The sequence below is a fragment of the Mus pahari genome, chromosome 17, assembly GCF_900095145.1.
Source record: "Mus pahari chromosome 17, PAHARI_EIJ_v1.1, whole genome shotgun sequence".
NCBI classification, from domain to species: Eukaryota; Metazoa; Chordata; class Mammalia; order Rodentia; family Muridae; genus Mus; species Mus pahari.
This window is the reverse complement of record NC_034606.1, coordinates 65,175,222-65,190,576: the sequence shown is the minus strand read 5'-3', so window position 1 is coordinate 65,190,576 and position 15,355 is coordinate 65,175,222. Positions and strand designations below refer to the sequence as shown.

The window sequence follows — 15,355 nt, the reverse complement described above, 5'->3', positions numbered from 1 at the left end:
CTGCAGCTGGTAGTTGGTCTCTGGTCCATTAAATGTCCTCACTGGATGGAACTGGGCCTTTTGGTTTTTAGTTTACTTTATTTTATTTATATAGAGTACACTGTAGCTGTCTTTAGACACACCAGAAGAGGGCATCAGATCCCATTACAGATGGCTGTGAGCCATCATGTGGTTGCTGGGAATTGAACTTAGGACCCCTGGAAGAACAACCAGTGCTCTTAATGGCTGAGCCATCTCTCCAGCCCAAACTCAGTCTTTTGTGTCTCCTCATTTTCTAGTACTGTTCGGGTATGGAACCAATGAGTCACGGTCCACATTCAAAGAGCCAGTTCAAGGCGGGGAGAGGGGAGGGCAATCTTTCTCTACAGCAGGGGCACCATTTCCAAGCTGGTTTTAAGAGTATGTGCGCACCAAAATCCGCCCTGAACAACCCGTTCGCCAACTTCTCAGAACCAGCCTAGCTGCCCTCCCAGCTCTGTGGACCCTAGCCTGGTGATCCAGCGAGCTGGGCAGCGAGGGGGTCCCAGTAGTCCTCCCGGGGAGCTGAACAATGATGGGGTTCCAGTGGTCCTCCTGGGGATCTGGACCATGATGGGGTCCTAGTCGTCCTCCCGGGGACATGGACAGTAATGGGATCCCGATGGTTCACCTGGGGTGTTGGACAGTGATGGGGGCCCCGTTCACCCGGAGTATTGGGCAGTGATGGTGTCCCAAGGTCCCCCTGAGGAGATGGCCAGTGGTGGGCTGCAGTGGTCCTCTCGGGAAGCTGGGTAGTGATGGGTTTCCAATGGTCCTCGAGAGGTGGCATTGGGTGGTCCAGGCCGACCACGCCCCGGCAAGGCGGCAGGCAGGGTGTGAAGGCCCGCCCTCTGAGCCTCACGCAAGGCATGCTGGGAGGACGCACTTCCTCTCAGGGGCCTCTAGAAACCACAGGACCAGGCTGCGCCCCCGCAGCCGGCAGAATGGCAGAGGGCAAGGCGGGCGGAGCGGCTGGCCTCTTCGCCAAGCAGATGCAGAAGAAGTTCAGCAGGGCCCAGGAGAAGGTAGGCAGCCTGGCCTCACCAGGGGCCCGGGCCTGGGCTGAGGAGAAAGGGTCCTGCTGCCCCAGAACGGGAGGGGAGTGGGTGTCCATGAACACTAGCCGACGTGGGAGAGAAGGGAGCAGCTGAGGAGACAGCTGTGTCACAGGAGCCTTCTGCAACCCTCAGCCTGACCCAGAAAAGGCGACAGGAAGGAACGAATAGTGGTGGTCAACTTTATCACAGATTTTATCCTAGCGCTAAGGCAAGGGTGGCTGATGTCTCAGGTGATGAATGAGTTGGAAGATACTTGTCCCCAAAGTAAGGGACGGTGGCTGTGGTGACAGTGAGTCGCCCCACTAAATTTGATTTGGGGATTCACCGAGGACCAGGACACTGCACAGTTCTCCACACTGAGTTGTTTAAACTGGTGTAATCGGAGGCGGGTGGAAAGAAAACGCAAGGCATCCTAGGCTATACACTGAGTTTAAGAACAGCCTGAGCTACGAGATACTCTTTATCTCGGGGAGAGCGGGGGGGGGGGGGGGGCTGGGCTCCTGCCATCTTTGGGGCTCCTGCGTGTTTCCGAGGTTAGGGGAGGGGGGGGGGGGGGGAGGGGGGGGCTCCTGTGTCCAGTAGCCAGCCCCAGTTTCTTACATCTTTCCTTTTGCCTTGATGGTGATCCACAGCCTCTGGGTGTCCTTCCTTAGACTGCCACCTATTAAATTGAGGCCCATAATTTGCCCATTCAGATGATGGGCACACGCCTTTAATCCCAGCACTCAGGAGGCAGAGGCAGGTGGATCTCTGTGAGCTCAAGATCTGCCTGGTTTGCGCAGTGATTTCCAGGACAGCCTAGACTACATAGAGAGACCCTGTCTCAAAAAATAATTAGAGGGAAAAAAAAACAGAAATGGATTGTGGGGACACTCTTCACGCTGTTTATTTTATTTGCTTGGTTTTGTTTTGTTTGTTTTTTGAGACAGGATCTTACCGTGTTGACTGGGCTGGTCTTGAATTCAAAGTGAGATCCTCTAGCTAGGTTCATAGGTATGACCACCCTTCACGTGTTTTTGAGACAGTTTCTTGTACCCCCCCCCCCAAAACTCACTTTGACCTTGAACTTCTGGTCTCCCTGTCTCTATCTTATGGGTTGCAAGCGTGTACCATGACATCTCTTAAATGCTGAAGGTTGCACCTAACAACTTCTGGTGAGCACAGCAGGCACTCTGCCAACTGAGCTCCGTCGCAGCCCTTCCCCTACACACTTTAATGTTACCTGTCCAGAGTATTCCTTTGCCTAGCCACCATCTACCCACACTGTAGTAGAAGAGACATGAACTAAAAGGAGAGGGTTCATGATCTTGAAGCAGTAAAGTACATAGCATGCTTAACAATGGAAAGATTTGAATTTCCTTGTAAAGGTGGTGCAGTGGCCATCGGAGCAGATTAAGGGCACCCAGCTCCCCCCACATGGGGTTAACATTACTGATGGGGTATAGATGTATGTAGTCCTTGGTGTTAAAGGACCACAGTGGAAGGGAGGGGCTCTGCATTCTTCTGTCTTTTAAGGTCGTGTGAAAGACAAGAGGAAAAGAAAAGTTGTGTGCCCAGCCTTTGTTACTTTTCGTAACTGAATTTAGCCTCTCTGGAGTCTAACAAGATATCTGATAGATCTGAAGTCAGTGCTTATAGGAAGGGCTAGCTATAAATAGGGGGACAGGACAGGGAACTCCCCTAGAGAAAGCGACACTGTGGCTAAAGAAACACAAGACAAAAGACAAAAAATAGGAACCAGAAATTTGGTGTGTCAAGGGCTGGCAGATATGGCTCCGTGTTGGAGCATGCCCCTAGCGCAGGCAGTCCTGGGTACCACAGAAGAGAAAACATTTTAAATGAAAGCTGGGGCGTATCAGTTGCTTTTGCCTTCCTTCCTCTGGCCTGTTGTCAGCGTGAGGCCTTTGGAGTCAGTCATCTAACCTCTTTGTCCCCTTTAAGCCTGGACTCCACAACTTGCCATAAACAATGTCCTGTTCTTGCCTTCAGGTCTCTCATCTATAAAATGAGCCTCAGAGTCAAGTGTCTGCAGAACAGGAATAGTCACACAGGTCGCAGGACAATGTTCTTCCCGTCCTGGACCCCCTCTCCATCCTGGGAGAGAGGTGTGAACTCAAGTCGGCCCAAGGAACTCAGAGGTTAATGCAGAAAGCAAATAGGCTTCATGTGAGACTGGGGTTTGGGGAGTTTGGGGCTGGCCCAGGCAGCCACGGACTTAAAGGAAAACTGGCCTGGGTAGAAGAGCTGGAGTCCTTGAGTCTTGGGAAGTTACTGAGAGCAAGACAGAGTGTTCCAATGAGGAGTCTCTGAGCAGGTGAGGGGCAAGTGCCCACATTCAGGTTCTCCCCAGACCTGTTCCAGATGAGCCACTCCACCCTCTGTGCGGACCCGTCCTGCAGAATCTCTCTGCAGGGGGTGATTGTAGCAGAATCACGTTATACCCGCACAGAAGGTCTGCTGACCGTTAAGCACAAAAGGAATGACCTTCTGGTTCTGTTTTCCAGTTCCCACCGAATGCGGCCTGAGCCGTCGTTTTACAGGATCATATATCCTCACGTTGGATCAACTGCTTTCCTATCTGTGATTTCTCTCTGGCAGACTGCTCAGTTCTCCCCAGCAAAGGCGGCCTTTTTTTTTTCTTTTTTAAATCACTCCTATGTTGTTCTTCTCTCTGTTAACATTCATTCAGCTTACATCCCCAAGAGTTTAATTTATCAAATATTTGCAATAGATTCTTTTGTTCAGGGGGCTGAGCTAGTCCCAGAGGGAACTAAGAAATGAATAAGCTCTTGTCTGCCGGAAGCTCAGAATCCACTGTTTGCCTAAGATATGCACATCTGTGGAAACGCAGGACAGAAAGATTGGGTGGAAGGTTTTCTAGCTCCGGCTGACTTTGAAATGGGAACTGTGTGTGGTCCGTAGTTCCTTCCAGCTGAGGAAGGTTATCGTGGGCATGGCCTGAGCCTGCCAATCACTTTAGGCTGAACAGTGAGAAGGGCAGCTGGAGCAAGCGGGTGAGAGAGGTGCCTGGGAGAACTCCCAGTTAGGGAGAGCCTCCAGGTAGTGTGTGTCTGCAAACTTTGCTCACAGAGAGCCCTGGTTGCTGTCTGCAGAGTTCCTTCATAGTCACTGAGTCATTACACTGAGACAAAGGTGCAATAAACTACATGTTTGTTAGTTATCTTTTAGTGTCTGTTTCCTGCTCGCATTACCTCAATTGTCTGTCATCATCAACTAAATGCAGTAGGGGGTAGGGAGGTCACCGAGAGGGACTGTTGCCATCGAGTAAATAAGCTGTGAGGTTTTTTATTTGAAGGTGTATCCCTCCCACTCTATAGGAAAGCTAAAAGAATGAGCTGGTTAACCTTGGAACCTGTGCATGCGGTGTTACATTCACTGGCTTTTGCTCTCCCAAGTGTCCGAATTCTACCTAGTCAGCTGCCACACCAGGGTGATTAGGGCAGAATTCTCAGGCAGGATTGTGGGGACTGTGTTGTGAGCGGTCATTGAGAATTGATCAAAAAGGAGAATTTAGCCAGGTGTCGTGGCTTAACACCTGTAGTCACAGCTCTCAACTGGCTGAAACTGGAGGGTCATTGCAAGTCTGAGGCTAGCCTGGGCTACAAAGTTAAGCCTGTCTTAAACATACAAATTTATCCTTTCAGCAGACATCTGTTGCACATATACACATCTTGTTCCTTCCAGGGTCTAAAAACAAACACCTCCGGTGTGAAACACAGTCACCGGTTGCTATGGCAACAAGTGATTTGGGGAGCTGGGAGATGATAGATATTTCCAAGTTATCTTTTTTACCTTTCCGTCTAGAAGAGTCGATGGTGGGCCCCTTGCTACACCACCCTGACCTTGCCGGATCTCATCCGATCTGGTAAGCTAAGCAGGGTCGGTCCTGGTTAATACTTGGATCACCTGGGAATATCAGGTGCTGGGGGGTGTGTGTGTGTGTGTGTGTGTGTGTGTGTGTGTGTGAAAGGTGATAGTGGGAAGATTGTCAGCACAGCCTACAGACCCCAGGAAGCCCCGTAGCCTTGAGCCTTTAGACGGTAGGTGCCCTCGGTATTGACTCTAAATTGAGTTTTCTCTCCTCTCACCCCACCCTTCCCCCACCCCACCCCCTCCTAAGAAACATAAGTGGGCAAAGGAAGGGAGGAGTCGAGAAAAGGAAGTAAGAGCTGCCCACCACGAACAAGGTGGTTTTGCAACTTTCTGGGGAAGAACCTTGTTTGTTGTGGGGGTGGGGGGAAGGGTGGAGCCAGGGAGGATGGGGACTGCACATCTAGGGAGGAGGAGGTGACGTTAGAGACCAACAAAGACAGACCTGGCCAAAGGGAGAAGCAGCACCTGTGATTTATAGACAAGGAAGCAAAGGCAGACCCAGCCAAACTTGTGTGCAGCTGGGCGTGGTGGCCTTTAGTCTTAGCACTGGAGAGGCAAAGGCAGGTGGATCTCCACAAGTTCAAGGCCAGCCTGGTCTACACAGAGCCAAGTAGTGAGAACCTGTCTCAAAACAAAAAGAACAAGACAGTTAGCAGGCAGCTAGAGAAATCAACTTATGTACAGAGTCTCTGATTCCTCAATAGCTTTAAGACAGAAGTGGATGGATGGACGGATGGATGGACGGATGGATGGATGGATGGACGGATGGACGGACGGACGGACGGACGGACGGACGGATGGATGGATGGACGGACGGACGGATGGATGGATGGACGGATGGACGGATGGACGGATGGATGGATGGACGGACGGACGGACGGACGGATGGATGGACGGATGGATGGATGGACGGACGGACGGACGGACGGATGGATGGACGGATGGATGGATGGACGGACGGACGGACGGACGGACGTATGGATGGATGGACGGATGGATGGATGGACAGTCCTGGGCAGAAACACCTCATAGCTAGCCAGCAAAAAGGCCAAGGTATGTGTTGATGTGTGGTCACAGAAACCTTGATCTTAATCACAGAGAGAGCTTGTGGTGTGACAGGCATTGACCCACTCCTCTCCCCGTGAGGCTGCAGACACTTGTGTTCACACAAAGTGGTCCCCTGCACAGGCCTCGGCACACTGCCACGTGATTCGGATTCCTTCATAATGAGAGTCCACACCCCCACGACACGCCCTGAAGGAGCCACGCCACACCCGCCCAGAAGGCTGCCCCGAGGCTGCACACACCTGCTTTGCTCACCTGGTTGCTGGTCAGGCCTCCTCCTCTCCACACCCTTTATACCCCTCATCCAGGTGCGGCCCATGCACCACGGCCTTCCTGTTAAACTAAGTGGCCTTTGCTGGAGTCTGAGCTTTAATAAAGTATCCAAGGAGGAGACAGAGTCATGGACACAAGAGAGTGAGATGGTAATGGGAGAGCAGTTGTGAGTGAGTGAGTGAGTGAGTGAGTGAGTGAGTGAGTGAGTGAGTGAGTGAACCTCATAGCCAGGATGAAGTAGCAGGGGTTTGAGGCAGCGCTCATTTGTTTACATTCATCCTTCGCTTGCATAGCAGATAAAGTAGAGAAGTTACTAGGGAATTCCAGAAAGGGAATTGGGTCTGTAGCAACTAGTAGTGGCGCTTATTCACTAAAAATGAGCTATAGAGGAGGAACGTGGGACCTGCAGCTTAAGAAAGAGTCTTAAGAAAGAGCCCCCTTACCAGAGTGTACAGCGGGGATTCAACTGGTACCCAATGGAAACTCTTACCTGGTGGACACGTGGGACGGGGGTCGAATAAAAGGGGGCAGGCAGATGAATGAAGAACTGTTAGAGACATCGAAGCAGCATGGTCAAGACCTACGGCATCGAGAGAAGAAACCACTCAGCCTGGGGCTGTGGCAATGGAGCCAGAGAGAATGGGGTGGTCTCCAGAGGGGACACAGTGGACTCAGAAATTGAAAGCAGGGCTGGAGAGATGGCTCAGTAGTTAAGAGTACTGACTGCTCTTAAGTCTTGAGTTCAAATCCCAGCAACCACATGGTGGCTCACAACCATCCGTAATGAGATCTGACGCCCTCTTCTGGTGCATCTGAAGACAGCTACAGTGTACTTAGATATAATAAATAAATAAGAAAGAAATTGAAAACAGCATTTACTATCCTGCCTTGGGCCTAGGGGATTGACCTTGCCTCCTTCCAAGCTGTGCACACGCCACATTACTCATGTGCAGGATGTATATGTGTGGGTGTGTGTACACACACATACTGCCACGTCACAAGTGTGGAGGTCAGAGGTCAACTTTCAGGAGTCAGCTCTCTCCTTCCACCACGTGGGTTCTAAGGATCCACCTCAGATCAACTTGTGCTTTAACCACTCCCCGCCCATCCCAGAGCATCTCAGCGGCCCCTCAGCCCAGTCTTCCTTTCTCACAGCTGAGTGGCCCCTCTGAGAGCAAACACGGCCTTTCCTGTGCTTTGCCCTGGCACTGAGACAGGGGTGGTGGTGAGCTCCCTGGTTTCTTAGCTGATGGAAACTGGACACGGGTACCGTTCACTTCCAGCTGGGCTTGGTGAACATCATCCTATCAGGGTTTCCTAAGGTTTTCCACAAGGCTTCCATGAGAAGAGCCCTGTTCACCTCGTCCACAGAGCGGCCCATCACTTAAGCAGAGCGTCCTGGCTCATGCTTTACCTTAGAAGGCCGTGCATGTCTTCTCAGTAGCCATGTCTCCATGCAATGCCCTCCTCTAGTCCCCTTTAAAATTCACTTTAAGAACTTGGTGGTGGCCCAACCTTTAACCCCAGCACTTGGGAGGCAGAGGCAGGCGGATTTCTGAGTTTGAGGCCATTCTGGTCTACAGTGAGTTCCAGGACAGACAGGGCTACACAGAGAAACCCTACTTTAAAAAACAAACAAAAGTCGCTTTAAGGCTGGAGATGGAGTTGAGTGGGAGAGTTGCATTTAGGTTGTACCGGGCTCTGAGTTCAACCCTGCACCAAACCAAACACAGGAAGCACATTCTTCAAGTAATGAGATTGGGGGTGGGGGGTGGACTGAATGAGAATGAGCAGATCCCCAGGTACCCCAGTTTGAAAAGAATCCCAAAACATCCTTTTTGTTAGCAATCTGTTACCTTCCTGACTCTGGTGAGCTGGCAGGAGCCCACCCAAGACCACCAGATCTGAGACTTGAGTATAACAAACTTTCTATCTTTTTTCCCAGGTTCTGCAGAAATTGGGGAAAACTGTAGAAACCAAAGATGAGCGATTTGAACAAAGTGCCAGCAACTTCTACCAACAGCAGGTGACCTGGAGGGTGGGGGAGGTGTGTGGAGGGACTAGGGGCGGAGGGGGGTGTATGGGGAGGCTGAGGTTGGGGGAGAGGTGGAGGATGCTGGGGAGGGGAGAGGTGTGGAGGGGGTGGGTACCAGAAGGTTCTAGAGAAGGCAGGCATGTCATCAGCCTGCTGCTTGCCCTTTTTTCTGAGAAGAAGCAAAGGAACTTCCTGACCCTTCCTGTGGCTGTGCCCGTTCCGTGGCTGTGCCCGTTCTGTGGCTGTGCCCGTTCCGTGGCTGTGCCCGTTCCGTGGCTGTGCCCGTTCCTGTGACTGTGCCCGTTCCGTGGCTGTGCCCGTTCCGTGGTTGTGCCCGTTCCTCTGGCTGTGCCCGTTCCGTGGCTGTGCCCGTTCCTGTGGCCGTGCCCGTTCTGTGGCTGTGCCCGTTCCTGTGGCCGTACCTGTTCTGTGGCCGTGCCCGTTCCTGTGGCCGTGCCCGTTCTGTGGCTGTGCCCGTTCCTGTGGCTGTGCCCGTTCTGTGGCTGTGCCCGTTCTGTGGCTGTGCCCGTTCTGTGGCTGTGCCCGTTCTGTGGCTGTGCCCGTTCCTGTGGCTGTGCCGTTCCTGTGGCTGTGCCGTTCCTGTGGCTGTGCCCGTTCCTGTGGCTGTGCCCGTTCCTGTGGCTGTGCCCGTTCCTGTGGCTGTGCCCGTTCTGTGGCTGTGCCCGTTCTGTGGCTGTGCCCGTTCCATGGCTGTGCCCGTTCCTGTGGCTGTGCCCGTTCCTGTAGCTGTGCCCGTTCTGTGGCTGTGCCTGTTCCTGTGGCTGTGCCCGTTCCTGTGGCTGTGCCCGTTCCTGTGGCTGTGCCCGTTCCTGTGGCTGTGCCCGTTCTGTGGCTGTGCCCGTTCCTGTGGCTGTGCCCGTTCAGTCCCCCAGGGCCGGCTCTTCTCTTTCTGTGTACTGTAACCCTGGCGGCCCGGTAAGGTGGCTCAGTCAGTGTCACCTCAGCACGGAGACTGCTGAGGTTGTTTCTAATACATAAGCTATCTGCTCAGAGGCCTATCTCATTGCTGCGCAGTCCTGGCCTTGCTGAGTCTCAGGCCAGGAACAAGGGATTTCTGGGCCTACCCCAGGCACGAGCAGCCATCTAGCAGCCCCTTCCCCTTGATTTATTTATTGCCCTGTAAAACATTTCCTCATGACTACAGATCAGAAAGTCTATCCGGGAAAAATTAAAAACAAGTGTGGTCATTCATGCTTATAGTCTCAGCACTGGGGAGGCTGAAGCAGGAAAGTCACAAGTTCAAGACCAGCCTGAGATACAAAAACAAAACAAAACAAAAATAATAAGGCTTGAGAGTAGGCTGTATCCATTCTTGTTTCTTACCCTACAGTGGTGATAACTGTTTGACACCTAAATACACCCGTTTAACTGTGAAACTTCTACGAAGATTATTTTAGGGTTGTTTCTTCTTGGGGTTGGATTATGACAAAGTTTGCTTGGTTATTTGACCCTAGTACTTCCTAGGTACCCCAGGCTGGGTTGCTCTGCTCCTGACTGCTGAGCCGTCTCTCCAGCCCCCTCACTGAACCTTGTTTGTTGAGAGCACAGCTTGTCCACAGTCACCTAAGTTTTCCCTGTTTTGTTGTTGTTGTTTTGGGGTTTTGTTGGAGTTGTTTTTGTTTTGTTTGTTTTTCAAGACAGGGTTTCCCTGTGTAGCTCTGGCTGTCCTGGAACTCACTCTGTAGACCAAGCTGGCCTCAAACTCCAGAGATCTACCTGCCTCTGCCTCCCAAGTGCTGGGATCAAAGGCATGTGCCACCACTGCCACCACTTGATGAGACTGAGGTTTTTGTTTGGTAGCAGTAATATTCATAGGTGCCACATCATGGCTCCTTGTCCCCTTTCACATGTGACATGCATCTTGTCCCCTTTTACATGTGACATGAATATCCCTGAGCCATCGCTGGCAGACAGAATCTGCTGTTTATTTCTCAACATTTAAAACTATTCGTTGACAAGTTCCCACATGTATGTAATGTATTTGGATCTTCCTCACCCCCTTCCCAGTGAACTCTGCAGGAGCTGTCACTCACAGCTACCCAGCTCAATTTGACACTTGCTGGGGTTCCTGAGTAATCTCCATAGCTTTGTTGTAGAGTCATGAAGTATCTCGTGAAGCCCATGCTGGCCTTGAGCTCACTGTTGAGCGGAGGGCAGCCTTGAAGGAAGGTCTGATCCTCTTGCTTCCACCTCCCAGATGCGGGAGTATAGGTGTCAACGCGGCTGTAGTCTCAAAGCCTGGGCTCCATGCCCAGGAGGCCCCTGCTCTCCGTGCCTCGCCTGCCTCTCTTCACAAGGTGGAGGAGGTGTTTTCCTCACAAAGCACTTGATTCTTGTCCCTGTAGCACTGCCGTGCCCTCCTGCCGTTCTGCCGAGTCTCCTCTGTGCCCCCATCTGTGGACCGAGCTCTGCAGAGCTGACTGCTGTGGTCAAGCCTCACAGAGAATGGTTCACTAACCCAGGGTAGTGGCTGTTGGCATTAGGGACAGGAAGAACTAGCTCAGGCTCTTTCTGGCAATGCCAAGCAACTGGCAAAGGTTCAGACGGGAGGAGTGATGAGATCAGCAGATCCGGAGATAGAAATGGCTCTGCACTTGAGATGGGGAACTGAAGCCAGAGAAGCAGACTAACCTGCTAGCTGAGAATAGAGCCAAGTGCCTGACAACCAGACAGTCAGACAGACAGACAGACAGACAGACAGACAGACGTGAGAGCCTGGCTGTGAGCGTCTTGTCTGCCAGGGAAGACGGTCTGGGATGACCTAGCCTAGACATTTCAGGGGAAGATGGACAGGTCTGAGAAATGAAACAGAGCCCAGTACTGTCCCTCGTCCTGAAGCCACCCCCACCCTCGCCACCTCCCTGTCCACCCCCACACTTTCTTCAAAAGAAAGAACAGGGTGTAAAGGAAGATGGGCACATGAGGCTGCACATGGTTCAGTGGTCCGCCTCCCGCACTCTTGTTGGGCAGCTTACCACAGGCTCCAACTAGACCTGCCACCTGCACATGAGCCCTGGGGAGGACGGGCTGTCAGATATTCTGAAGCTGGACTTACCAGAAGGAGGTTGTGAGCTGTAGCCCTGGGCTCTGTGAACCGAACTCAGGTCCTCTAAACGTCGCACACTCTTAACCACTGAGCCACATTGTCTGCTCAGTCTGACAGCTCTTATCGGTCATAGTATTTTGAAACCAAGTCCTCATGACAAAGTGAAAAGTTAAGTCCATACTGTTTACTTTCAAGAAAGTGTTAAATATTCATTTTTTTAAGATTTGTTTTTATCTATGTGTGTGTGTGTGTGTGTGTGTCTGTCTGTCTGTGAGGACGCACAGGCATGTGCAGGTACCCAGGGGAAGATGTTGGATTTCTGAGGCTGAAGTTAACAGTGGGTGTGCTGGGAATTGAACTCTGGTTCTAGCAGGGTGCCTCTAGATGAAGGCCCTGGATGCTAAGCTCAGTGACGTAAATTCAAGCCCCAGAACCCATGGCAGGGAGAGCCCACGTCTGCAGTTGTCCTCTGACCTCCTGGCTAACACAGCAGATAGAATTCTCTCCCTCCCCTGCACCCCCCTCACCTTGTCTTTTAATTTAAGGGTCACTAGGCTTTCTAGTAATGAGCAAGACTTTCCTGGCATACTGCGTAACATCTTTTAGGTTTCAAATACTCCATTCCCAAGCTGGTCTGTCCACCCATGAGCTGACTGGCAGCATCCCTCAGTCCCTACTACACTCCTGAAGTCAGGCTCCAAGACATCAACATCTGGCCCTCCACTTCCTCTCCATCCTGATCATAGAAACTGGAATTTACCCACGCAGAAGAGAAGAGAATGTGGGGTTGGGGAAAACAGGTTATAACCAGTACACTGAGGAAGAAACCTTTGGTGACAGGAGCGGAGGGCTTGTCCTCAAGTTGGTGTAAAAGAAAAGTTAGAGCCCTGGGCCGGCTAGGTGGTTGGTTGACTGGGGGCTGGCCAGGCAGGCTTGACACCCTGAGGTCAATTCTAGAACCAGTGTTTCAGAAAGCAATCTGGATGCAGTACAATCCTAGTGTCTGTCTGTCTGTCTGTCTGTCTGTCTCTCTGTCTTTACATACACACACACACACACACAGAGAGAGAGAGAGAGAGAGAGAGAGAGAGAGAGAGAGAGAGAGAGAGTCTATGATCCAGCACTCCTAGGGTGAAGCGGGAAGCAGGCTCAGGAGAAGTGGCAGGAAGCTGCCTGAGCAGTGAGGCAGGGCCAGCTGCTCCACATGTGTGACATGCCCACACTCACATACACATCACACACACACATTCACACACATGGGACTGGAGAGGCGCTCAGCAGTGAAGAGCACTGGCTGCCCTTGCAGTGGGCTGGGTGTGGTTCCCAGCACCCTCACATGAGCTCCCAACCCTCTGTAACACCAGCACCAGCAGATCCATCACTTCCTTCTGGCCTCTGTGGGCATGGCAGTACACATACCTACAGACAAGCAGAACACTAATGCACATAAGAAACATTTTTAAGATCTCCTGTACAGTACTGGAGAGATGGCTCAGAGGTTAAGAGCACTGGCTGTTCTTCCAGAGGTCCTGCGTTCAATTCCCCGCACCTACATGGTGGATCACAACCATCTGTAATGGGATCCAGTGCCCTCTTCTGGAGTGTCTGAAGAGACTCGTATATATAAAATAAATCTTTAAAAAACAGAAAGGAAAGATCTCCTGTACAGATACTGAAGAGCCTTCTAACAGAGCTATTTGACATAGCTCTGGGAACGCTGTCTGTGGCAGGAGGTTACTGGTCTCCATTTCCTGGAGGGACTTAAATAACAGGATAGAGCTGGAGAGACGGCTCAGTAGTTAGAGTGTGTACCACTCTAACAAAGGACCCAGTTTCAGTCCCCAGCATCTCCCTCTGCTGTCTCACAACCTCCTGCAACTCCAGCACTAGATAGACCCAGCTCCTCTGGCCTCTCTGGGCACCTGCACTCAAGTCTGCACACACAGATAGAGGCAGGCAGACTATTAAAAACTAAAAAACTAAAAACTAAAAATGAATCTTTAAACAAGAATAAAAAAGAAGAAGGAAGAGAATATCCACCATTTAGGAGGCTGAGGCAGGAGCATCGCTGCAAGTTCAAGGCAGCCTGGACTGAGAGGAAAGACTTTGTCATCAAACAGCATTGAAGCAGAGCCTAGAAACAGGTGTCAGAATTGCAGTTCATTCCTCAGGTTGGGATCCTGATTCGGTGTGAGTAGAGTTCCACGCCTGTACAGTGAGGGCATCTGCCATCTCAACACATATAGAGATCTTTGTCTGGCTTGCCTTCTTTTTAAGAAAGAGACAGATATGGGAGGGTGGGAGGGAAGGACGGGGGAGGTGGGAAGAAAGTCAGACATGAGACAGATATGAGGGGATGGACAGCAGAAGGCCGATGGGCTGAATGCAGAAGATCAGGAGAGGCTACAGAGCCTTGGAGTAGAAGCCAGGGGCCAGGGTCAGAGCAATGCAAGTGAAGGAAGACCACGAGGGAGGCAGAAAGAGTCTGTGGAGGCTTGGAGAAGAAAGGAGCCTGGTGGCAGGTGGCAGGAAGGACCACACAGGCAGCCACATACAGGGAGCTCATTCCAGGACTTGGGTACAGGCTCCCGTGCCCTGGAAGAGACTAAGCAGAGGCAGAAGATACAACCATGCAGCGGGGGCATCCACACCCCAACTCACACACTGACCCCAAAGAGACAGCCTGCAGCTTGTCTGAGAAAGGCAGCTCTGGTCCCTGGGAGCATCCGAGGAAATCCCAGGCGTGCATGAGCTCTGCTTTTGGCCTTCTTTCCAAGGCCGACCTCTGGAGCGCCTTCCAAACAGATCTTGTAAGTTACCAAAGCTGCTTTTCCCTTTCAGGCAGAAGGTCACAAGTTGTACAAGGATCTGAAGAACTTCCTTAGCGCAGTCAAAGGTGGGTGTATTTGGCCTAGAAGGACACACAGACACTCACGTACAGGGACTGAGCAGGCTGAGGTGCACCAGGTCCAGGGTTCTCACTGTTCAGCTGCCCTTGACCCCCGAAACTCCATGGGCCTCATAGCGACTTCTTTCCCCAGCCCCACCCAGCTCCTCTTACTGAGAACCCATCCTTCTAGCCTGTCACTCGCATGAGCACATCCCCGGATTTTGAGACACTTGACGGTAGGACTGAGTTCTGTCTTTTCAGTGATGCATGAAAGCTCAAAGAGAGTATCAGAGACCCTGCAGGAGGTCTACAGCAGCGACTGGGATGGACATGAGGACCTGAAGGCCATCGTGGGGGTAAGGGCAAGACACAACCATGAGATGTGCTTCCATCTCCCCTCAGTTGAGCTTTTCTGACCTGAGAAACAGGGAACCGAGCCAAGTTGACTCCCTGTTTCAGAGCCTCAGTCTCTAAATGATAGAAAGCAATTGCAGCTGGCTCTACCTGCCTCCCTCCCTGTAAGGTCACAGAAACGTCTCCTTGAAGATGGGCTGGTTTTGAAAAGTAGCTTCACGTAGATAGCTGTTCCCTGGCTCCTATGTACTCTACGCTCTGGGGCCAAGGGCCCTGCACAGCCCTGAATGCAACTCCTCGGAGTGGCGCCCATCTCTCTTCTTTAAGCAGGGTCTTCAGAAGAGCTCTCTGCAGAGAGAGTTGGGGTTACTCTGGTGCAGCCCTGTGGAGGAGTAGGGCACTCACCACCCTCTGCCTGGATCCCACAGAACAATGACCTCCTTTGGGAAGACTATGAAGAGAAACTGGCTGACCAGGCTTTGAGGACCATGGAGAATTATGTGTCGCAGTTCAGCGAGGTTAAGGTAACTCAGTCTGCAGAGTGGGGCGAGGTGGAGACAGCCTGTGGTAGCTAAGAAACACAGTGGACAACCCACGCTAGCTAGGAAACACAGTGGACAGTCCACGCTAGCTAGGAAACACAGTGGACAGCCCATGCTAGCTAGGAAACACAGTGGACAGTCCATGCTAGCTAGGAAACA

At 51.8% G+C, this 15,355-nt stretch overlaps 1 protein-coding gene across 1 annotated transcript in view; it reads left to right on the top strand.

Annotated features, from left to right (window-relative positions):
- Nucleotides 1-962: 962 nt before the first annotated feature.
- Bin2 (bridging integrator 2) overlaps nucleotides 963-15,355 on the top strand; it is a 27,895-nt gene continuing 13,502 nt past the window's right edge. The window contains exons 1-5 of the mRNA XM_021217267.2: nucleotides 963-1,043; nucleotides 8,254-8,334; nucleotides 14,252-14,306; nucleotides 14,562-14,656; nucleotides 15,083-15,178. Coding sequence (XP_021072926.1) covers nucleotides 963-1,043; nucleotides 8,254-8,334; nucleotides 14,252-14,306; nucleotides 14,562-14,656; nucleotides 15,083-15,178 — 408 coding nt within the window. The remainder of the gene's footprint in view (nucleotides 1,044-8,253; nucleotides 8,335-14,251; nucleotides 14,307-14,561; nucleotides 14,657-15,082; nucleotides 15,179-15,355) is intronic.